The sequence below is a fragment of the Anas platyrhynchos genome, chromosome 2 (assembly GCF_047663525.1).
Source record: "Anas platyrhynchos isolate ZD024472 breed Pekin duck chromosome 2, IASCAAS_PekinDuck_T2T, whole genome shotgun sequence".
Taxonomy (NCBI): domain Eukaryota; kingdom Metazoa; phylum Chordata; class Aves; order Anseriformes; family Anatidae; genus Anas; species Anas platyrhynchos.
The window spans coordinates 127,179,295-127,203,910 of record NC_092588.1 but is presented as its reverse complement, the minus strand read 5'-3'; the positions used below and the strand labels follow the sequence as shown (position 1 = coordinate 127,203,910).

Sequence of the window (24,616 nt, the reverse complement as noted above, 5' to 3'; positions counted from 1 at the left end):
GGATTATTCAACCAAAAAAGGAACATGGTTTTTGTAAGAAATGTTTTGGGTTTTTTGACCAGCTTTACTGAACATTCATTGCAGATTCAACATTTTCAAAACTGTTTCCTGAAAAGAGAGGCTGTGGGCTAATGCTGTAACAGACAATTATATCCTCTTTGCAGGAAAACAAAGGTAAGTACCATAAAGAAAGCACCCTTTTAAAACTTCATTAAATAAGGTATACATGCAATATAATAACAGAGAATTAAACAGCTTTCACCATAGAAATTCAGAGTAACTTAGGCTAGAAAAAGCTCCAAGAGGCCCAACCAGCCCTCTGCTCAACACACGACCAATAAGATCAGGTTGCCCATGAACTTGTTCAGCTGAGTTTCAGTTATCTCCAAGGACGGAGATTCCACAATGACATTTTCTCAAGCATTCATGGTCCTGTGGGTAGAACAACAGACTGATGCTTACATCCAGTTCCAGTCGTCTTAAGTTCCTTGTTCCAAGTCTCCTACGTGACATTACACGATTAGGTTTGTCAATTTGTAAAACTTGAATTGCTATCCAAATCTGCGTAACATCTTCTGAGATGCAGCTTATATTACTGCATTCCAAACACTAACCAGCAGTGTATTTAAAGATGCCATCACTACAGAATATATCTTCTGAAGTCTTTGTCTCCCACTATGTGAGGAATGAAGGTAAAGAAGTAAGGGAAAGACACATTTTACATAAACCAACAGACTACTCTGAACAGTTACAGTGGCCTCAACTATTGGCACCTTCAACTCTTGGCTTCTTTTTTACTGTTGATACCCATGTCTTTCAGTATTCATGGTGAATAGTTCTCAGCCATTATTGATCTGCCCTTTTAGTTATGTTCTCAGTGTTCATTTTAGTTACCTTATTCTCAGACTTTATATGAAAGTTGTCTATTTTTTCCATGTTACACTGTAGATATTGCCTGTCTGCCCAAATGCCAAATCCTTGCACATCATTCTCTCGAGAAGCGGTACATGTAAGGACTCAATTTCCTATTTGTATGATGAAATGACTAGGTTATGACTAGAAATTCACAAGACAACTCATGCTGTTGATGACAGAACCATTTTCTTCATGATGCTTCTATGAGCATTCAAATTCTGATCTGACAACAATGTTCATACAAAATACATCATATGGAGTATTAGGCATATTCTTCCTCCCTTCAACACTATTTAGACTCTGCAGGCAAAAATCCCAGTTTTCTATCTGCAACTTTTGCTTCTGCTTGGATTTTTTTTATTTTTTATTAAGACATTTCCTTGAACTTGTTTGTCTTATTCTGGACCCTTTTCAAGATAAACTTGAATCATCATGAATCTGCAACATCATGAGGTGGGATTTAGACATCATGGTGAACATGAACAGGAGTCAATTGAGTTTAGCTTGCCTGCCACGAATGTGTCATTTCAAAGAACTACACCAATCTGAGTCCTCATGAGACAAGTTGCTCATCATTGTATAGTGTTAAAACTGTGATCTCTGAAACCATAGAGTGATTAGACCAAGAATGCCACCACATCTGAAGTCATGTGGATGCTACCCTTTTATGTGACCATCACTGTATATGGTTTTGTCACACACCATATCCCCATTCGAGCTGTGGCAGCTTTAAGAATGACACTCAAGGTCTGAAAGAGGGGATTTTTCCAAAATGAAGCAGAACAATGATACAGCATTTAAAAATCCCTGGAGTGGGAGTATAGGACTGCTCCTTTGCCATCCCCTCCTCAGTGACTTTGCACAAACCCAGTGCATCTTCAGTTTCTGACCTTTGACATGCAGTCGACAAGCCATCCTGATCTCAGTGCCACAAGGTTTGGCACAGGGTCCGAAAATGCTTTGACAGCCTTTTATTTGTAAGGACTGTAAGAGAGCACAGTGTTAGAATCGTACAATCATTAAGGTTGGAGGAGACCTTCAACCATCACCGTACTGCCAATGTCACCCACTAAACCATGACCCAAAGCACCACGTCCAACCTTTCCTTGAACACCCTCTGGGATAGTGACCCCACCACATCCCTGGGCAACCTGTCCCAATGCCTGACTGCTCTTTCTGAGGAGAAATGTCTCCTCATTTCCAACCTAAACCTCTCTTGGCGTAACTTGAGGCCATTCTCTCTAGTCCTAACACTGTTTATCTGGGAGAAGAGGCTGACCCCCAGCTCCCCACACCTTCCTTTCAGGCAGTTGCAGAGATCAATAAGGTCTCCCCCGAACCTCCTCTTCTCCAGACTGAACAACCCCATTTCCCTCAGCTGCTTCTCACAGTACTTGTGTTCCAGACCCTTCACCAGCTTCACAGTCCGTCTCTCGGCACGCTCCAGGGCCTCGATGTCCTTCTTGTAGTGAGGGGCCCAAAGCTGACCACAGTTCATTTAATGCCATATGCACGGGAATGACTTTTTAATGTTGTGCCCTGCGCTGACAGACTGGCACATCACGTTGAGGCATTATTTGAGGATACGGCTCGCTGTGCCACCTGCTCGGTAATGCTACAAACGAGGCGGTGACACGGTGACGGCCACAGGACCCGGGCCCGTCAGGCCGGCACAGGTGCGTGTCACCTGCCTGGGGGACGCCACGGCAGCTCCGGGAGCGGCGCCCTGGCCGGGGAGGCGGTGACAGGAGGCCGAGAGGCCGCGCACCTAGCCCGGGCCGGGGGTTTCCGTGCCCGCACGGCGAGGTACTTTCCGCGCCGCCCAGGGCACGGCTCTAACCTTTGCGTTATTCCCACTTCGCCCGGAGGGGCGGAAACTCCGGGCACACACAAATCGCGAGGGAAGGGCGGCGGGGTGATTGCGGTCTGTGTACGATGTGGGGGGGGTCCCGAGGCGGTGGCGAGGGGCGCTCCCCACGGTCTCCGCCATCCTCCGCCGAACAAAGCGGCGCGGGCGGGCGCCGTGACTTCACCGCCCGCCGCCGCCCCGCCTCCGCCCGCCCTCGCCCTGCCCCGCCGCAGCCTCCCGGCAAGCGGAGAGGGGGGGACACCCGCGGGCCCGAGGCGCACCGGCGGCGGGGCGGGGGCGGGCGGGGGCAGCGGCGGCGGCGGTCGTTTCGTTGCGGGAGCCGCGGGGCCGGGCCGGGCAGGGCAGGGCAGGGCAGGGCGCTCGGGCTGGAGGCGGATGGAGGCAGCCGTCCTCCGCGCCCGCCCGGGGCCGCCCCGCCGCCGCCGCTGCCGCCGCCGCCGGGGGGGGCAGCCCCTCGCGGGGAGCGGCGGGCGCTGCCCTTGAGGTGCCGCCGCCCCGCGCCCTACCTGTGCCGGGCCCGTCGCCGCCGCCGCCGCCGCCGCTCCTCCCCCGGCCCCGCCGCCGCCGCCGCCGCCCCCGCGGGGGCCGGGACTGAGAGCGCCGCGCCGCCGAGCCGCGGCCCCGAGGAGAGGCAGCGGGACCGGGAGCGGGGCCGAGCGCGCCGCACGATGTGGGTGCCGCTGCTGGCGTGCCTCACCGCGGGGATCGTCTCCGTGCCCAAGTGCCAGCGCGGCCCCGGGGCCCTCCTCGGGGCGGCCCGGCTGCTGGCGGCCGTGCCGGGACTCTGCCAGCGCCGTAAGTCGCCGAGCGGCTCGGCTCACCTAGCGGGGTGCCTCTCGGGGATCGCCGCGTCCCGGGGGGGACAGCGGGCGGCCGGGCGGCGGCGGTGTCGGGGGGGCACTGCTGGGGTTCGCGGTGAAAGGGGTGGAGGTGTGGGGAGGGCGCCTGCCCCTGCCCGGGGTGCTGCTGCGGGCAGAGAGGGCGCTGGCCGAGGCGGGCAGCACCTCGGGCTGTGGCACGGCTTCCCAAAAATAACCCTGGTGCCAGGTTCGTCGCGGGCAGGGCGAGGAGGCAGTGCAAGTGTCCCTCAGGTCATGCAGTTTGTCAGACGGAGCCATCAGGTTAGTCCGGTAGTCCACAAAGGGTCTCCCTCATCCAGCTGGTCGTGATCAGAAACGCAGAGCAAGTTGTCAGTCACCTTCCTTTCCTCCTTTCCTTCTTTCCTCCTTTCTTCTCTCTCTCCTTCTCTCTTTTTTTCTTTTTCCCCTTCTGGAATAAATGCGTATCTCATGCTTAAGCCTGGAGCGAGTTTAGAACTTCTAACCTCTAAAAATAAGATTTGCAATGGGAACAATGTATTAGTTTTAAGTTCCTTGCTGCATATGTGACAAATTCATGCCTAATTCAGTGGGATTTGCCCAGTGCTGTTAAAAACAATGGAATAATTTGTTAACTTTCACAGGATAATTTATTTTGCTCTTTTGGCTTCATATTTTGAGTTCAAAACCAAACTAAATGTCAATAGGAAAAAATAAAATATAATATTATTAAATGGCTTATGAAACATGACAGCTTGCATCCAGCATTCCAGATTCTTTTCTGTGCAGTATAATTGAGTTTAAAGGCTAATTGAAACTTTATGTAGAGGAGAGTGCTGTGCCTTAGTGCAGTGGTGTGCCTGCTTATGAGTGTAGCTCCTGGGTGCAATAGTGCAAAGAATACTTGAGAACAGTGTGACATAGGTGAAGATTGTACTTGGGGCTTTGGCTGCAAAAGGTGCTTACTTTCTTTGTTGTGCTTGGTAGTGAAAGTACACATGGATGGTAAGTCATGGGTTACGTGTTTATTGTGACAACAGCTACCAGATCAGGCAGTCTGTAACTCAGATAGATCTTGTTGTTTTTTTGTTGGTTTTTTTTTTTTTTCTCCTCTTTATTTGAAACCTCTGCTAATTCATGAAAGCTGAAAGTCACACTGAATTCTTTCCTTCATACATAATCACTTTACAGGCGAGAGCCACAGTAGAAGCAAGAAGAGTATTTTGGTTTGTTTTTCTTTGAGCGAGCACATAAATGGTAGGGGTTTGGATGCTGATTAAGGTTGTAATTCTTTACTTCTCATTGCTTTTTAATTTTGGTTGTGTTAGCTCCTTCAGCCAGCACAGCACCACCTGAGTTCCTTGAACTTCTGCAGGCTGCTGCTGGAGAAATGCGGAGCAGCAGCTCCATGTACAGCTACTTGGCAGCGCAGCAGCTTTGTTGAAGCAGCCACTCCTCTTTGCTTCTGCCTTGACAGTGCTGGGCATGGAGAAGAGCATCATGCTGTTCCCGTGCCATCAGCAAGTTTAGTTTATTTATGTGCGGATTTGGCAGAAACCACGTATCTGTTGCATTGAGTCTCCAGTTCTGAAAGAAGCTGGAATGAATATAAAATGTACATGGGACTGTAATTTATTCATTCTTATTGGAGCATTTGCTGCTCTTCTAACTGAAAAAAAAGTGCAGTTTGATGCTACCTGAAGTGTTTGTTCCGCAAACTACAATTTGGGATGTGAGTTTACTGCCTGGGTGTAAGTAAAGGTACAACTTGACCTCGAGTTTGCAGTTAAGAGGAGTGCAGAAGGAAATCTCACAACACTGTAAAGCCACAAGTCCCAAATTAAAGGTTCTGTAAGCTCAGATAAAAGGTTAGTGTTGCTCTGTTCTACAAAGGGTCCCTTGTTCAGTAAGTCTTACCAAGGGAAGTTTGCAGTTCACTAAGCCAACTAAAACAAATACCTGATGTAAGAATGAGACTAATTCAAAATGAAATAGTGTTGTAGTGATTTACACAGATCCTGAATTTATTATGGAACACTGAAAACTGACAAACTCCTAAGGACGTAAAGCAGTGAAGTGAATAAAAGCTGAATTCTACAGCAAGAGCACATGCGTGCATTTTGTTAATCCATTGTGTAACTTCTGCACTGAGGTGCAGAGAGAGTCAGTTCACTTGGCTCACTCAGAAACTAAACTTATAAAAGTCTTTAGTTTGTATCTGCTGTATAACCACATGGAATACCTGGGGTTAAAATACTGTATCATAACTGACTGGTCTGGGTTAACAGAGGACATTGGTTCAAATCCCAGTATTGTCTTAAAATGCAGTTTTTAAGCATATTGAATTTTTGAAATTTGAATGCTAAGGTGGTGCTTTCAAAATACCTACAGAGTCATTCTTGTATGAAACTCAAGCAAGCAGAGTTTACATGTGATGTACACACAGGGGTTGGATGGCATGAAAGTCTATATCTCCAGTTTCAGAATTAAAGAACTGTCATATGACAATTCTAGTACATTGCCATGGTTGACAAATCTCTTGACATTTTAAAAGTTGGTATTTCCAGTCTTCTTTAGAGTACCACTTGGGAAGACCAGCTAGGGGGTTAGGGAAAGGAGGGGATCTGTGATGATAGCAGGGACAACTGTTCATTGATTTATCCCAACAGCAGGACTTCTGATGCCAAACATAATTCACTAATGTTCTCTCATCTGGTTTATTGGTGGTTTGCCAGTTTTGTCACATTATATTCTCATGTGTGTTCCCTCTAGTTAGAAAGTTTCATAAATCATTACTGTGTCACTTCTCAAAGGACTATGAAAAGCTATTCAAACCACCCATGCAAAGTGGTCAGGAAATGTCCTTGCATAAACAAAACAAACAAACAAAACTGAAATAAATGGTACATCTTCATAGCTTTGAGTTTGTCTCTTGATTTCTCTTCTGTGCCAGCCCATTTCTGTTTAGGGCGCAGTGGAAGCTGTGTTGCGTGGGATATTGAGCACGGAGGCTTTCCTAAGTCTTGAAGCAATCCAAGGAGAAGAGAAAGCCCATTTATAATTTCCTGAGCCTGTGTGGGTGATCTGCTCCCTAAGGGTGTTAGATCATCTTTGGGAAAGCCAACCTGAGTGTTTGAGAGGGAATATAGCAGTGGGTTGCACTTCTGAGGAATAGCTGTGGGGAAGTTTGCTTATCTGTGTGTTGCCTGTGGAGCTATTATGCCAAAGGTATGCATACGTTTACTTTGCAGATTGCATACTTCTCATAATCTGTTGCAATTTCATATGTTTCTTGTGGGGGGGGAGGGTTATGCAGTAGTTCTTTATTTTGTTTTTTGCAAATTGAATGAAATAGGTGGTTGCAAGTATAACATTTGCAATGTTTCCATACTACAGATGTTTAAGATGTGGAGATTGTGAGAAAAGAGATGGGCAATTCACAAACTAGAGGAGCAATACAAAAAGAAAATAAAATTGTTGGCGCACCAGGAAGGTTGGCTCTATGTCATTATGGACATGTTGCTGCAGCTTGAAGACTGCATGCAACAGGAACGCTCTTCAGAACAGTTTGAATAGGCAGTAGCTTCTTCTCTGGTACTTACGCTTTCAAGGGCTGGAGCTGCAATAACAGCTGAGCAAGCAGGAATTATACTCCACTAGTCAAGATGCCTGAATGAATAAATTTGATTTTCCATTAAAAACAGTCTAAGTTTGATTTACCTCCTCAGAGCATCAGTAAGATATTAGAAAGCTTGAATTTATGGAAGCTTAAGAAAATCTTCATCAAATAAACCCTCATCTGTTTGTATGTTCAACATACATAAACAGGACATGAAAACATTAGTGAGTCTTGTAACCTCCCATATGCTTCACAAAGTGCCAGCAACATTTTTCAATTTCCTAAAAAGAACTCAGTCACAAAATAAGAACATAAAGGAACTTTTCACATGAATGACTCCTGAAGACAAAACCGTATCAGTTCCAGGTATTAGTGTAGTACAACAGAGAGCTACCAAACTAAGACAATTTTAAAATGGAAATAATAAAAACAATGAGATGTATGTGTTAATTCAGTCTTGGATTTGGATCAGTTGGTATTGCTAATCTACAGTAGGAGGTGTGAGAAGAGAAATATATCATTTACAAATTGCGTAATGTGAAAATGGCTGCTGATGTTTATCAAGACTTCAAAAAGCCAGATTCATCATTAGTATACTTGAGAGTAAGTTCTTAGTATAAGCTAGAGATCTCATGCCTTTGAAATAGATGTGAGGTAAGAAACATTAATTTCATTTTACAAATAAAATCTATGCTATATACATGAGTTATTTTGTTTATGACCAATATGCATCTAAAAACTACCCAAAGCAAAAACGTGCTTTTTTCAGTATTGGGGCAGGTGTTTCTCAGGCAGTGGCTTAATGGGGTCTGCCAAGAAGGACAAGCAGAATGGCTTTGTCTTGAGATTGAAAAGTTGCTCAGTGATCTTAAAATACATTCATGACACTAAAATCATATATTTTCAAGAAGTATGGATGTGAACTCTCCTTTTACAGTAGCTAATGGTGCAGACATTTTGGTGTAAAAAATAGCTTCTCAAGTTGAATGTACTGGAAACAAAAACCTGGAAAAGAACATCAAGTCCTTTCTGTTAATATACTTTTTAAAGTCAAATTCTTAAGGCCTCAGTGTTTCTACTTATGTCTTCTTTCCAACAAAATCTGTCTTCAACTGTATGTGTCCATTACTAATTGTTGACTTTTGTCTAACCAATGAAACAGATGTAGTACTTCTTTTTAATCTGCTTAAATTGGCATAATTTTTGATGGACGAAATAGATTATGGTCTGTTATTCTTCTCTAGGCACTTGAACTTTATTAACAAATAAAAACGTTTTTTTCTTTGGCAGCTTGCATAAATGGACTTGGGCTATTTAGTTTTTGGGAATGATGTAGGGCTCTAATGAATTAGTTCACTGTCCACTGTAATGGAACTTTTCTTCAAGAAGCCTCTTGCCAGCCATTCAGGATTCCCTCTTGTTCTGGTGGCAGAGAAAGCATAACCCCTTGAGCATAATGTAAGTGCTTCAGGATGATAGGAATTTACAGCGTTAGAAAGCTGCCAAAAAGGCAACTTCTAGCTGAGTCTATGTTTGCCTAAATTCAAAAATGTGCAAAGTTCATAATTGTCTTTTTTCTTCATATGTTTTTATGCTTCCCATGGCATTGTTGTCATATGCCTGCAGTAATTTCTGCCTGCTGTTACCCATGGTGACAGTAATGAGTCTGAAGTATTTGTAATTATCAAAAGACATAAGAGAGATTTTAACTGTAATTATTGGAGGAGGGAAAATCTGTAGCTTCAGGCAGGTGGGACAGTGCTCCTGGGTGCTGGATTTTTATTTTTCTTAGGGCCCCTTCTCTACCCACTGACTTGGGAATTGTTAGTGACACAGTGTTTTTGAGTTCAAATCTTAAAAACTTCAGTATTTTTGGTATTTTGCTGTTGTTGTAGCTGTGTTATGAATAGAGCCTCATGATGTATGGTGGCATCACAAAAGTCGTCCAAATCTGATTAAACCAGTACCTCCCCTTTCCAAAATAAATTCTTTTCCTTATTGGTGTTCAAGTGAGTTGGGCTAAGTGAATTCCACTTGCTGTACTGTAATTAAGTATGATTTATTTCCACTTCACCTCTTCAGGGTGACAGGGGTTAGTACTGTGCTGAGGACAACTTGTTTCTTTGAGATGGGTGCTTCTTGCTGGAAAGCAGGAGGTTAAACATGGCAAGATCCCATCTTCTTGTATAAACAAGACTCCCAGGAAATAAGAAAACATGAGACAACTTACACTTTGGCATGAATGATGACCTAAATACAACTAATGACATAAGCAAGCATGCTCTTCCAATCTAAGCAAAGCTGTTGAATTGCATTTTTCTGTCAAAAATGCTGTGACATGACTTCAGAATATTATATAAATCACTACCTGTTTAAAGTCTTGAAGCTGCATGTTTGAAGGCTGTCCCCTACAGAGCATTTAAACTGCACCTGCAAAACATGCACATATGTGAGTACTTACTTGCAGAAACACAAGCAGAAGTTTGCATTCAAATAGCGTATGTGCACCAGTAGTTGGAGTTAGTATATGAGTCTGCATATTTTACAGCCTGCAGTCATGTTTTATGTAGTCTTCACCCCCATGTTACAAAAACCGAACAGGCTTATATGGAGCTTGGGTAGTGCCTGTTCCTAGGTAACTATAATTGCTATTTTTTTTTCAATTTTTTGAATGTTTTTGATGAATGCATATGTCTCCTATGTTAGAAACTCCATGTCTCATTATTCTTGTAGAAGATCTTTGTGTTCATCCAGTTTTGATGTGTATATTCAGAAGAGCACTGCAGTTGCACTCAAATTTGAAGGACTCATGCTTCAGCTGTTAAAGGTCAAATTGTATCTTAAAAGTCTTGTGCTGTGTTATCACACATTTATTAAAATACAACATCGTATAACTTTCTGCATTCATATAGAATAAAAGTAACAACAACAATATAATAAAAGAAAATCCCAGAAAGTTTTTACCACATTCTGTTGTTCTCATGGCCAATGACTGTGTTGGAATATGCAAAACTCGATTGAAAAGCAAATTACTGAAATAACAAATAGCTAACATTTTGTAGTCCAGAAGGCATTAGCATTTTTGAAATAGAGCTGCTGAATATATCTCCCTTCAGAACTTGTGCACTCCACACTACAAATCCACAAAGAGTAGTGGTTACCCTCTTTGATATCAGTCTTACTTTTAACTTGGTACTCTTGAGGTTTTCTAATTGTGAGTATAATCTCTGTATTATGGGTTCAGTGTTTTCTTTTAACCCTGACATTTCATCCTTTTATACCCATACACACAGCTTTTCATGTTTATATGTAAGCATGCAGTGGTTTGGGGCTTTTGTTTTGTTTCAGGTAAAACTTCTGTAAAGCAAAATTTAGTTTATTGTGTTCAGAATTGAGGGACTGGTTCCTCTAGATATTCAGCTTTGAGAATTACAGTCTGGAACAGAGAATAAACTTGTTCCAATCCACAATGCATACAGATAGTAGTTAGTCAAGCTAGTTGTTTGCATTGCTATGGAGGAAGAACCTGTGGAGCAGGTAGTCCATGCTGATGCCCCTGGTGAAGAAACAGCTCTGAGCTGTTGCCAGTCCTCTGCACTGTTCCTAGCTTTGTGAATGCAAGTGCAGAAGCAGGAAGATGTAGTGTTTTTATGGGGTGGAAAGCAAGAATTTGGTGCGTACTAGGTAGAAAATAGAAAGGCAACTTAGGGAGGTGATTTGGGGTCAAAGGATCTGAAGCTATAGAAGATGCTTTGGAAAAAAAAAAAAAAAAAAAAAGTAGCTTGGGTCTAGTTTTATATTCCTATATAGTATACACGGGAATGTACTAACCATTCTGGGTTGTGCTTGTGTTACTGCTGGTCGTGCTTACAAACACAAAAGAAATGAAATCAGCCATGAGGTATGGCAGTAGCCATTCAGGGCTTCACTATAGCAGCGTGACTGTAGCCAAGCTGGCCAACTCCTAGGGAGATCCTAGCAGCTGGAAATGACTAGAGTATAATGATTCCCATGCCTATGTTCTCTCTTAGAAAACACGGGAATTAACACAGCTCCATCCATCCTGAAGTTCCCTTTAAATCAAGAGATTTAATAATAATAATAATAATAAATAAATAAATAAATAAATATTTTAAAAAAAGATTTAAACCCTTTGGTTCCATATGCTTTACATTTTTACTGGTGCAAAGCTGTGCAAACAGGGCCATCAAACCTGTACCATAAAAGCTAATGGCTGTGGGAAATGAGTCCCTTCTAATGATATAATCAGAGTAAATTGTCCTGTGTGTTTTTATTTGCAAGAGACAGAATAGGTTGGCTTCAGAAACCGAATAATCTTTGACTCATTGTTTGCAGGCAATGGATTGCAGCAACAAAATTTAACCATCTCCTGTAAAAGCAGGGAGCTTCATGGAAAGGAGAGGCTACAAGTAGAGTTGGACAAGAAACAAAAATTGCATGTTGTGAAAACTTCCAAGGTCACATTGCTTGTTTTCATTCTATATTGTGACTTGGGAACAAAGTCAGTCTGGAGTAGTCAATAGCTCTGTCTCCCACATTCAAGGTTGTGTTTGAGACTGCAGTTTGAATGTTGTGTTTGTGAGTCCTAACTACTGCACCAGTAGCTAGTTTAGGCAGTACCTTCTCCAAAATGCTATGTGCGACTTTCTGATAGAAAAAAAAAAAAAAATCCTCAAAATTGATACATTACCCTGAAAAACTGGAGTTATTTGAATCTGAGGCTTCTGCTCTCAAGTTTTTTTCCTTTAGAATGAAGTGCAATATTCATATAATTGAATTTACCAGAGAGATGAAGCTAAGAAAGATATACATGTGGGTTCAGTGAGGTGTCAGGAGTACCTCCCCAAAGCCTTGCATCATTCCTTAGTTATGGAAGTGTGCACTCTCCTAACACTGCTGGGGATCTCCATTGCATGTGCCATTGCACAGCATGCAGCATCAACATTACAAATCCCAGCATCAGCAATAATGTACTTTTCTGTCCAAACTGTCCTAATCCAGTGTGGCCCAAGTTCTTCTTCTCCTCCTTTTCTTCTTCCCTTTTCCTCTTCCCCCTTTGCTTTGTTCACCAGACATCCAGCATCAGTTCTCTGAAGTGTGACTTAGAGCTCGCACAATGTGAAAAAAAAAAAAAAAAAAAAAAGGAAACTCTCGGTTAAGTCACTGCATAGTCAAAGACATGAACTTTGCTGTACTGAGGCAGACTGCTGCATCACTTGACATTTTGATGACTTTTAAAATCATTTGTGTGGTTTTCATTAATGCCCTTCAGGCTCATAGAGCAATGTGATCGTATGGCAACGCAGAGTGATTGAGGAAACCAAGAACTACCAGTAGGATACTGGCAGAGTTAGGAATGGGAGCCCATCGTGGTCATCAGGACTTGGTCATCAGTAGTGCTTTTCACTGCATTTATCAGGACATATATGTATACATCTTGTTTATGTCTCATTTATCTTTCTTCTTTATAACCACATCATGTATTTATCTTTCAGTATATTCTGCTTTTCTTTTAAGGAATACTGTAACTCCTGATTAAAAAAAAAATTTTTTTTGAATGGAAAAGGATACCTGGGGTGGGGTGTTTTTCTATTTGTCTGATTGACTGACAAATGGACAGGTGTTTTTACTGACTTGTTTACATGTTTACAGAAGTTTTTTCCAGTGCTCAGGATTTAATGTTGCCAATCATCTTTCACACCTTTCTTTTAAACACCTTCTTTTTCTTATAGAATATACATCTCTTACATGCTCAGTTTTAGAATACTGCTGCTTCTCTTGCTTATAAAATATATTTCCAAATCCGTGTACAGTTTAGCTCCTATTTGAGTAGTGAACCTAATGTGGACAACCACTAATACAGCAGTGAAATTAACAAGTCTGTACTGTAAGAAATGGGAGAGGGAGAAAAGCAGAGAAATTATCTGGTAATTTTGTTCAAGTAATCTTAGGAATTTGTTCTGCAGCATAATAGATGCACAATTTTCAAATTGAAATCCCCTTTTTTTGGACAAGGGAGAGGACCTGGAAGAGTTTATTCAGAGGTGTACCTTGTAACCCTCTTGGAAAAACAAGTGGTGACAAAGCATGTTTTTGAAGTATGCCATTGTGCACAAGGGGTAAAGAGACTTTGCTTGGAAAAAGGGGGGGAGAAAGCCCTAATTCCAGGATTAGGTTTTAGGATTGGCAGTGAAAGCACAGGCTCTCATTTTTTCCTTGTAATCTGAGCAAGTAAGTGTCAGACACAATAATCATGGAAAAAATTCCCCCTCTGTAACATTTTTACAATGCTTTTCATTGTATCTGCACATTCAGCCAAAGTGAATGGAGAAGCTGCGCGTTTGCTGGGACAGATTCTGGCTGTCCCCTCTGCAGGGATCACGTTGTACAGCCTCTGAAGGAAAGCAGAAAGGTGATGGCAGCTGCAGAATACTGCAGGAGAGCTGCAGCTTTCTTCAGAAGCAATGCTACATGCACTTTGTCAAAGGCTACATTATCAATGGAGAGGGACAGCCTGGTTAAATGCTGCTGCAGGACAAGATTGGATGCAGAATTTAAGGGGGGGGGGGGGGAACAAAGAAGCAAACAAACAAAAAAAACCACCATTGAGGCTACATAATGTTGTATCTTGCCTTAAGTAGTGCACAGCAGTCTGAGGACCATGATCAGGGAGTATAAGCTTCTATGTTTTGGCTTTTTGCTTTAAGATAACAAAGGGTGCACCCTCCAAAAACAGCACAAACGTGTACCAACAGCAAAGTCAATGTAAGTCCAAATTCCTGGCTGTACTTGAACAACGTGCTGTCTGTTAAAAAAAATAAATGGCTGTTTAACATGCACTCTCCAACCCTAGCGTGCATTATTATTATTCCATCTCTCAGATAAATACTCTGATCATGATAAAGTTATTTTCACAATAGGAAGGCAGGATATGATTATAACATACGGGATCTTCATCTAGCCTGGATCCCTCTTGTTGCTGAAGGTTTAGGCTTGCCACACCTGTGCTCAGTAGTTGGAGCCCAGTTGTATTTTGTGGGGGAGGCTGGAAAAGTGTAGTTTAACCTGCAGCACTCATTTTTTATTACATGCATATGCCTGCACAGTTCCCAGCACAAAATTTGGCCCTTGTTGAAAATACCTTTTGGCATACATCAGTTATAACGAAGCCAGTAGAAACTTGCCCTTAGCTTTGGCTGAGCAGTAACGCATTCTTGTCTGGACTCAGTTTTTGGTGAAGTGGCAGGAAAAATCTCAGTTCTTTGTTGAGCCAACTCATAAAAAAATGTTTCTTGTTTTAACATATGATTTTTAAAAGAAACTGAAAAGTTCATACTAAATCAGTTAAGGTTTTAGAGTACATTTATAACTAAATAATAAATATTTGGTGAATGAAAGCATGTCCGTAAATGTTACTGCTATAAGGGACTGTGTACTTAGGAACTACAGTAGTTATGTAGCCAAAATGTGTCTTGGGCATTAATAAACCTTCTTCAAGTTTCTCTCTATTCCAAAAAAAATCAAATTTTTGAACCAATGGTACCAAGCTCGTCAATTGCCAATGCGTGACTTCATGTTGTGAAAATGGAGCTCATGAGACTGGCGAGTTATCAGCAGAGGGGTTTGCATCCAGCAATACTGTGTGTCTCATTTGGTAAAGCATTTAGTCTGCCATGATCACACTGAAAACCCAAACTGGATTTTAAGATCACTTCTTATGCTGTAGCAGTTTAGAGAGACACAAAGGACACCTATTTTAGCAGCATGTATTAACAAACTAAATCAGACCTTAGTAGATTTGATACCTAAGCTAACCACACCAAAAAAAATCTGGGACAATTATTTTTCAACCGTTTTTCTGATGCATCTGGAAATACCATACTGTTGTTCTAGTCTTAGACACTTTTTATTATTTTTAGCATGTGTACATTATAGTAGGACATGAATGACTTTTACATGTTCAATAGCATTTAATTTTTGTAAATGTGAAAATCTGGGAGAGTACAATGCCTGTGTTATGTGGATTAGACTATATATTTTAAGCAAGGAGAGGCTCAGAAACTATTGTAGGAAATGAATTAGGCCAAACTCATTATTTGGTTTATTTTGGTTTACCCGTGTTGATGACCAGAAATTAATTTATCTTATACTGTATCTTTTTAGCTAGATCCAGAAGCCCCTCATTTTGTCCTGCCAACTATTTATTCTTATCAGAATAGTTCTCTTCTAAGATGGATCATTGCTTGATTAGTAACCTTAAAGTTCGTGTCATCTCCTCACTGTTTTGACTCATGGTGGTCTTTAGCCATCACTGTACTGCAAATCAGCATTTCCAGTCTTTCCTTGTCACTTCTACTGAATGCATCATGTTACTTTCTCTTGTGCTGTCTTTCATCTCTGCTGGTATACAGCTGAAGGTGGAAGAGATGTCTCTAAGCCAAGAACAGTTACATTCCTTTTAGTTGTACTCCATCAACAGCTTTTCTTCCTGCATATTTGCGCTTTCCCAGTTCTGGCCAGAAGTAGATCTGCATTAAGCTCTGCAGCCGTGTGCCTGCTTGTACCTACCTGGAGTCCTCACTGCCTCCTCTCCTGTGGTTTCTGGTAGTTCTTTCTGTAGCCCCCAGCTCTGCTCTTTCTGACTCCAGAACATCAAGTGCAGTTGTCTTCTTATACATGCAGAGAAGTTTTCTTGTGTTGGTGCCGGATGAGCTTGCTCTCATTTCCTATCCAAGCCAAATGTGTTATATTGGTTTTCATAACAAACATACAAAAACCTTTGGGATTTTGTCTTGCTCTTTTCTCTCTCCTCAGCAACTTCTCCTTTATCTGTCCCTGCCCACCTCTTCCTTCAAGCACTTTTTCCTCTCTTCTACCACCTTTTCAGGCTGCTTTCCAGCTTGTTGTTTTGATCACATCTGTAACACAAATTGTAAACAGCAGATTATGTGAAATGTATGTCTGACCTTTGAAATCAATGCTAACCCGTTATCAGTATAATGCTGCAATTGTGCTGTATTAAGCTTTTCAGTCTTGCTAATACTGATAATGGTATATATGTTGCTGATGATAATAACTTGCAAGCTGTGATTAGTTCCTTGGATCATTAGTTCCTTGGATCATTCAGAGGGATCTACTAGCACTTGCTGTTCATGTGACAGGGGATCTCCTCTTTGAATACATAGCTGAAATCAATCAAACAAAGATGGAAAGATATTTTAGTAAATATGTTCCTAATGATGCTTTTCACTGTGAGAAGTCACTCTCATTACTCTAAAAAGAGAGGTGTTTTGCCTGTTAGTAGGCACAGCTTTCTGCAGTTGTTAGTGCAGAATTATTTCTTCAATCTGTGACATACTTAATATTGGATAAATTTGTACTGGCTTCTGAAAAAATAAAAATAAAAATATGCCTCTTCTGGGAAACTATTCACTCCAGAAAATGCAGAGGGTATATTTATAGAAGGTGAGAAAATATTTTGGGTTCCATGCAGAGTGAATAATGAATAACTCAGTCAAGTGTAAATGACTTAAGAGGAAAATGTCTATGAAGAGATAAGCTACCTGGTAAATGTTTTCTGTTAGACAGTAAATCAGCAAGGTACATGCCAAAGATATACTTTCACTTCTAAATTATTCTAAATTGGAGTTTTAAAAATGCGGCCTTGAGAATGGATTTTATTCTTTCCATACATACAGTTCTAGACTGTAGATACCAAAAATGCTCCACGTACTCCCTCACTGGGCTGCCTTTGTTCTGTTTTACTTCTGTTTGGATATGTTGTCATCACTGCTAATCTGGTGAAGTAATTTTTGAAATCTTGGTTTAAAATTAGGTATTTTACAATTCCCACATACCTTCATAAATCATGAATGTTTGGTTTTGTATTTCATTGCAGCGGAAAACAGATGTGCCACTTCAAATGCAGGAACATGTACAAAGTGTCTTGCTTTGGGTCCAGAGTGTGGATGGTGTGCTCAAGAGGTATGGCATTTTTCTTATTTATTTTTTACTTTAAATTTTAGCTGCTTCTGATCTTTATAAAGATAAAAGACTTCTAAACTGTTAAAATTACCGTGAGAAATAGCAGGAAAATCTTTAAATGACCTCTGGAGACAGCACCTGAGAAATCATGTGAAATATATTTAGTTTCCAAAGGAGAAAATGCAATCTTTTATTTGGAAAATTGCAGTAATTTTAAATAAAGTGAGAACTTTCTAATGCGTTCCATCTGCTTTGTAGATGGGTTTGGCAGATTTATAGTAACTTTGAGAGTTCAACAGTTTTTGGCTTCAAAAGTAAAATTAGTTATCAGTAATTTGTATTAAGACCTTATTATATATCAGAGCAAGTCTATATATATGCCTATTGCATTTAGCAATAGCTAGCAATAGTGGAGTTAACTTTGATTTTACCGTATTTTATGTCCCCCATCACAAATGGAAAAAATGATACTTTTCTGTTTTGACACTTGAAACTATCAGTTCTGAGACTCGTCACAGAAGACAGATCTCAGATATAGAGAATTGTTCTGAAATTATTATTTCCTTGACAACTGTAAAAATATGTTTTTGTTTGTTTGTTTGTTTCTGGATATGTTTAAGAGAGAAAATCAGATGATTATGTTATTTCAAGTAAGGATGGACCATTTTAAATACTTCAGGGGAGCAAGGTTTTTAAGAATATTGCTGGCACTTGCAAGTTTATATGGTCTTGAAGGTCACATAAATATTCACTCTGGTAGCTTTCCGGTTAGCATAGAAGGTAGATAAATTCCTAGGGCAGATATACGGAAGAGATAAGAGAGCATAAGGCACTGGCATTAGTTTATCAGAGATACTGTGTCTTGGAATGATTAACTTAGGGTGATGCAAGTATAGGTAATGTGAGGATGAATGGAGGCAAGGAGAACTTGTTGTCCAAGAGCTGTTTCAGGGCATATATACATGGCACCATGGATTACAATGTGGAGTGGTCCATTACTGTGACCTGATATCCTCTCTTAGCAGAGGACACAATTTTACCCTGCAACATTTGTGTTTGTCACAGAACAGTGCTTCTTAGCATTCCAGTGATATGGAGCTGTAGGAGGGTTCCTTCTAACCAGATGCCCAGATTTGACGGGGTTTGACTTCTGATGTGCTTCTCTTACCTTGCTTCTCATGTCAATCCTGAGAGCCATTCATCAAAGGCAGGGGTTTGTCAAACGCTCTTGTACCATGCTTTGATAGACCACTCACCTACACACTGTCTGTGTTTGTGGAGTGGTAAAACTCATATTATTTCAGATAGAAATTCCCCAGAGTAAAGTTACAGGAGCAATTTTCAGCTTAGTGTGGCTGCTTCACCTAACTATGTTTTTAATAATAAAAGCAGCCATGAAAAACACTTCAAATGCTTTGATTTTATACCCCCACATGGTGAACTTCAGAACATATCTGTCAATCACCAGTGATAAGAGTGAGAGTAGATAAGTTCTTTGTATATTTAAAAATCTACCTCTCTGAAGTTATATAAATCAAAAAGACTGTATAAATAGCAGTAACCTAAAAAAATAAAATAATTCTCTGTTGTCTAAATAAGATTGTGAAAAAACAGTACCGGATGTAAACTGCAAAAATGAGTAGGAACTTAGAAAACAAGATACATTACTTAAAAGTCTCATTCTTCAGGGGCTTTCTCTGGTCTTTTCAGGATCTGAATGACAACTTATTCTCTAATACACAGTTGGCTCTATGCACTTTTTGATTGTTTATTTTCCCCATCTGCCTCTGAAATATCAGAGATTGTCCATTGTTTGGTCTCCAGCTGTGGCTGAGATGGATTAATGCTTTGAAAGAGTACAAAGAATCTTGTCAAGCCTTTTTTGTCACTTGCATGATCAGGATCATGCTAATCATCAGATTTGTTGTCAGGAATTTCGCACTGTATCATGTTGCCACAGTCTTGGCAACTTTGCCCTTTTACTGCAAGAAAGGACACACTGCTTCTGACACCATTCTACTACAAATCATTTTTCTGTTGTTGCCGAGGCTTTTTTCATGTTGGTGGCATCCTAAACTCTCCAGTCCGGTAGAATTTAGCTTTCTCTTTCTGAGGAATGGAATGATGTAGTCCAGCTGGTCTTTGGCTATTGTGCAGGCTATGGGTTAAAGCTTAAACATCTGTGACAGATAAATGCAGGTTAGGTAAACCTAAATCTGACTTTTGCTTCTACTTTTTAATACTACCCTAAGATAACTGTTGGTTTCCTCTGAAAACCGACATGTTTAGAAATTATGTGAATGACATTTTCTTGGTGGAACTAATTCATAGCATAGCACAGAATATTTTTAGTGACATAGTGACAGTACATAGTTTCCTTTTTCTCCAAAGTCATCTTGTTCTCGTTGTGCAAGATCCTCTTTCTCACACACAGAAATTTTGTTCTTTGTAGAAAAATAGTCAATGTAGCAATTAGGTTAACATCTAAGTTAAATATTTTGCCATTGCACTTATGTAAAACATATGGCCTTCATAAACTAGTTCTACAATTTATGCAATTATAGTAGCATATTTTATTGTTTCAAATACTATTATTTTGTTTTTCTCTTTCCTTTGAAAATACTACTGTTATTTTTTTCAGTTCAGATTGCTATGTTGTTTTGGTCTTTTATAAAACAGGATTTCATGGCCGATGGAACACAGAAGGGACGCTGTGACACTGTTTCCAACTTAATGAAAAGAGGCTGCCAATCAGATCTTGTAGAAAATCCCACAGTTCGTGTAACAATACCCAGTGATCAAGAAACAAATACACAAGTGACACCAGGAAAAGTTTCAGTCCAACTGCGTCCAGGTTGGGTTATCTCTAACACATGGATAATACAATACAATAATATTTAATACAGATATTTTGTTAAGAAGCAGCTGGAATCACTATTTTGAAGAATGATGCTGTAACATTGCATTGTAGGACTGTGATGGTGTTGCTCCCATATTAAAGTATGGTCTTAAGCAAGAAGTGTTTCTGTCAAACATATCTGAAGGTCAGAATAATGCAAGTATCAAGTGGAAAAGGGATTTTAGATAGTCTTTTCTGTTTTCTCTTGTGATTTCTTGATTATTTTTCCTTTCAAAATAATTTTCCCTTACATGTGTATAAAACGTATTCCTTACAGGAGGTATATTGGGCTAAAATTTCTAATTCCTATATTCATCATTTGATAAGCTTCTTAATAATTTGGTTACTTTTAAGTGCAAAGACTAGACAACTGTGAAGGCACCACAGCCAATATGAAAGAAAGGGATGGATTCATAAAGAAGACTTAGGTATTCAGTTCTTAACATGACACACCTGGCCCTAACAGTATCTATATCTCTTTATTGATCTGAGGGATTTTTAATATACCTCAATTTGCCCTCTACTGAAGTGATCAATTGCTGGTAAAAAAACACTAAGTAAGAAATGTGCGAAGTACTATAATATCTCACTGATCTTCACTGTATCTCCCTTTGTATAAAAGTAATTCTCTGTCAATTATGAGGAAGAAGAAAGGAACTGCAGGAGTGTAAAGCGCAAAGGAAATCTGGTTTACCAGCTTTATAATAAAACTGAAAAAGCAGCATCACCCTTCTTCTCCTTTCCCTACTCTTCTTTCAAAGAAGTGACTGCTTTATACTGATAAATGGTCTCAGGAACTGAGATAGCTATAGAAAAGTCTGTAATTGCATTTAGTTACGAAGGCTTTGACGCTTACTGGATTCATAGAAAACACTTCACTTTCTAAACATTGGCTTAATGAACCATTTTGCCAGTACTGAAATTAAGTTTGGGGTTCCATATGCTTTGCTGAAGCTTTTGCTTGAAGGAGGAAGACTGAAATTCCTAGAACTACAGAGAGAGAGTAACTTTTATTATATAGACATTCTGCCTGTATTTTAATCCACAAGGAAATACACAGATATACAGCCATAGTGGGGCAAGCATAAATTTGACCAGGCAGACCAAAGATGTTTTTGTTTTGATTCCATTTTTTTTCATCACTGTTTACATGAATTGAAACTGTCATGCTTTACTTGGGAGAAAATATAGGCTTCACTCTCTGTATGCAAAACAAATACTGTAAGGTTATTTGCAAAAAAAAAAAAAAATGGCAATGAGGAAACATAGCAAGCTGAAATTCTATTTTCTTAATGTGAGACCTCATACAGACAAATCCTGAAAAATTCAGGTGGATTATGTTCAAAGAACATTGGAAGCAAAAATATTTTTAGTTAGCCCATTTGAAAACTACTTTGCATATTCAATGTTTTTGAGTCAGATCTGTGATAGAATTTGACACAGTTCACTTACACGTACTTTTATTACACTATCTAGCAATGTCATATGCACTAGTTAATGACATAAACAGGTTGAATTTCTTTTTTTTTTTTTAAAGTAAATCTATTTCAGAATGTGTTAAGATAGCTTTATTGAACAGCTGCATAATTTTTGGTAGTGTATCATTTCTTCCTGTCCTTTGCTGTATCTTCATTGAGTCACTCATCATGCAAAGGCTCTACTCTTTTATTTCTTCTCTAAGATAGCTGACACTTCGGTTGTCATTAAATAATGAATTCATTAAATAATAATAAATAAATTCATTCATCAAATAATGAATTTGAATTCATTGCATTGAATGACACTTCTCTGAAATTTCCACTGAAATATCTCCACTGCCTGTAGTGAAAGTCCCATCAATCTCTACTGGCATTGCACAATCACAGAATAGTCACACAGTCACAGAAAATAGATGAGAAACAATGTAGGTACGATCTTTTAGGGGCTTCCAAGGCCTCAACATTTTTATTACATCTGTGATGCAGTTCTGCAGGAAAGGCAGACATTTGTTATCTTGTGATAAACAGAGGTCAGTTTTTACTTTTTTTTTTAACATTAAAACCTTTTTGTTTATTTTTATTTGGATTCTACTGAGTATTCTCTTCAAATGAACTGAATTGGTTTGATCCCTAATTTACGTGAGTTTTTCAGGTTGTGCTCACTTTATGAAACGTGTAGTTTTAGATACACATGACAGACTGCAGGATATGCTAATATGGTTCCAAGTATCAGCCTTGAAGTGACTGGCCACAATTTGTATGCAAATCTGTGTCCTTTTTGAGTCGTAACTGCTTTTTGGTACCATGCCAAAGGGATTGCATAACCCAGAGTTTAAAAGAAAATGGGGAGAAGTCAGATTTTCACAAAAATACTCCTGTGAGAAAAGAAATGCAAGATGTTCTACAAAGAACTCCTTTATAGCTTATTTTTGAGCTATGCTTCAAGGTTTCATTTACTCTTGGGAGGTTTTCTTGTTTGTTTGTTCATTTTTCTGTTTGCTGACATAAAGAACTTTGTGCTGAGGTTGCTGCAAAAATGATACATTTTTAAGAGTGTACATTCAAAAATAAGCAAAGTAAGTAAACTTATTATTTTCCTTTGAATCAGGAAGTGAAGCAAACTTTATATTAAAAGTTCGTCCTCTGGAGAAGTATCCTGTGGACCTTTACTATTTAGTTGATGTCTCAGCTTCTATGCACAACAATATAGAGAAACTCAATTCCGTTGGATTTGCTTTATCTAAAAAGATGGCAAATATTTCTCTTGATTTTCGACTTGGATTTGGATCCTATGTGGATAAAACTGTGTCACCCTATATTAGCATTCATCCAGGTAGAATCCATAACCAATGCAGGTATGTAATCTTTCTGTATTTACTGTAGAATGAATACATGATTAAATTATGCAAATATGCATTATGAATATGTATTTTAAAAGCTCTTTAGAATCTGTCTCTATTTCATTATGCCTTGGTTCCTAAGAAAATGCTGAGAATCATTATACAATGATTACTTCTGAAATATGTGGTAAGTGATTTTTTTAAAAGTTTGTTGTATCAAAACAAAAAAAAAAATAAAAGTGCATTTCTTTTTGTTTGTAAAAAGGAGCCAAACAACATCTTTTTAGTCTATTTGAATATGTTTTGTGTTTATAGCCAACTGTTGTTTTCTCAGTGAGTTTGGATGTATGTTGCCTAGATTCATTAAAGAGGTTTGTACTTTCTAACCTAGGACTTATCTTCTGCTGTATGGTCCTGCATTCATTAGCTCTCTTTTGAAAATGTCTACTTTAGTCAATGTGATGCAGTTTCTTTCTTTTAGCTCATTTAAGGATCAAAACCAATCCTGTTATCCAATTCCACAGTAGTAATGTGAACTAATTCCCGTTATAAATGAGAAAGGTGCTCTGGCTTGAATTTCTTTTCTCAAGCATTCAACCTTTTATACCTGCCATTCAACACTTATCTAAGTGAGGTCTCACTTGTATTGTATTATATACATTTACATAAAATACTAAAAAAAATCTGTTGTTCATTTTAAATTAGAGCAAGTTCCAACTGAACTTAATCTCACGTGGAGTTATTTTTCTTTAATAATTTCTTTTACCATTCATATATACATTTTCACGAGTAACAAGATTTTATGTGGATTGATAAGGAATATTTACATCTCTTTCAAATGGAAAATGTGGACAACTGTGGTAGACTTTTTTCTAAATCTTGTTTTGTTTTGTTTTGTTTTGCACAGTGATTATAATTTAGATTGTATGCCGCCTCATGGTTATATTCACGTTCTGTCCCTGACTGACAATATAGCAGAATTCAGAAATGCAGTGAATAAACAAAAAATTTCTGGGAATATTGATACACCCGAAGGGGGCTTTGATGCGATGCTCCAAGCAGCTGTGTGCCAGGTAAGGAGCGTTATCAACAAAAGACCAAATGGCAGTTCAAACAAGTGTATATATATATATACATATATATATATATGTATATATATATGTAGGTGCAACTGTGCTCAGTGTTCCTGAATTCAGACTGTCAGTTCTAGGCCTGAAAACTTCTTCCTCCTTCTCCGTTATTTCCCTTTTTCCCTTTTTTCCAGCTGAAATTGAAAAAGGATAGCATAAGGAGATGTTTATCAATATTAGCTAATGATGTTCTTTAAGTATGGCTTTAAACAGTCTAGACAGCACAGGATGGACAGTGAAAGCAACTGCTTCTTGTTTGGACAGACACAAATTACTTTTGGTCAATCACAAAATCAGTTTTAAAAATCATTGAAGACTTCCTTTATTTCCCAGTTAAAAACATACCATTTGACATTTCTTCTCAAGAATGTATCTGAAAACTGAAGAATCAGTTACACATCTTGTATAGAAACAAAGAACAAATGCACTTCAGTATTACCTCAGCTTTTGATGAGTTAATACTTGACAAAATGCAAATCAACTAAAAATTAATTAAAATTTTCTATATTAACAGAATTGCATCACCATCTCTTACATGCAGA

The 24,616-nt window shown here is 39.5% G+C and overlaps 1 protein-coding gene across 2 annotated transcripts in view; it reads left to right on the top strand.

Moving 5' to 3' along the window:
* The first annotated feature begins 2,831 nt into the window (after window positions 1–2,831).
* The window catches only part of ITGB8 (integrin subunit beta 8), a 47,301-nt gene continuing 25,516 nt past the window's right edge, over window positions 2,832–24,616 (top strand). For both annotated transcript variants that reach the window (XM_027450911.3, XM_027450912.3), the window contains exons 1-5: window positions 2,832–3,580; window positions 17,142–17,227; window positions 19,907–20,081; window positions 22,713–22,959; window positions 23,852–24,017. In XM_027450911.3, the coding sequence (XP_027306712.2) occupies window positions 2,851–3,580; window positions 17,142–17,227; window positions 19,907–20,081; window positions 22,713–22,959; window positions 23,852–24,017 (1,404 nt within the window). In that variant the 5' untranslated portion in view covers window positions 2,832–2,850. The remainder of the gene's footprint in view (window positions 3,581–17,141; window positions 17,228–19,906; window positions 20,082–22,712; window positions 22,960–23,851; window positions 24,018–24,616) is intronic.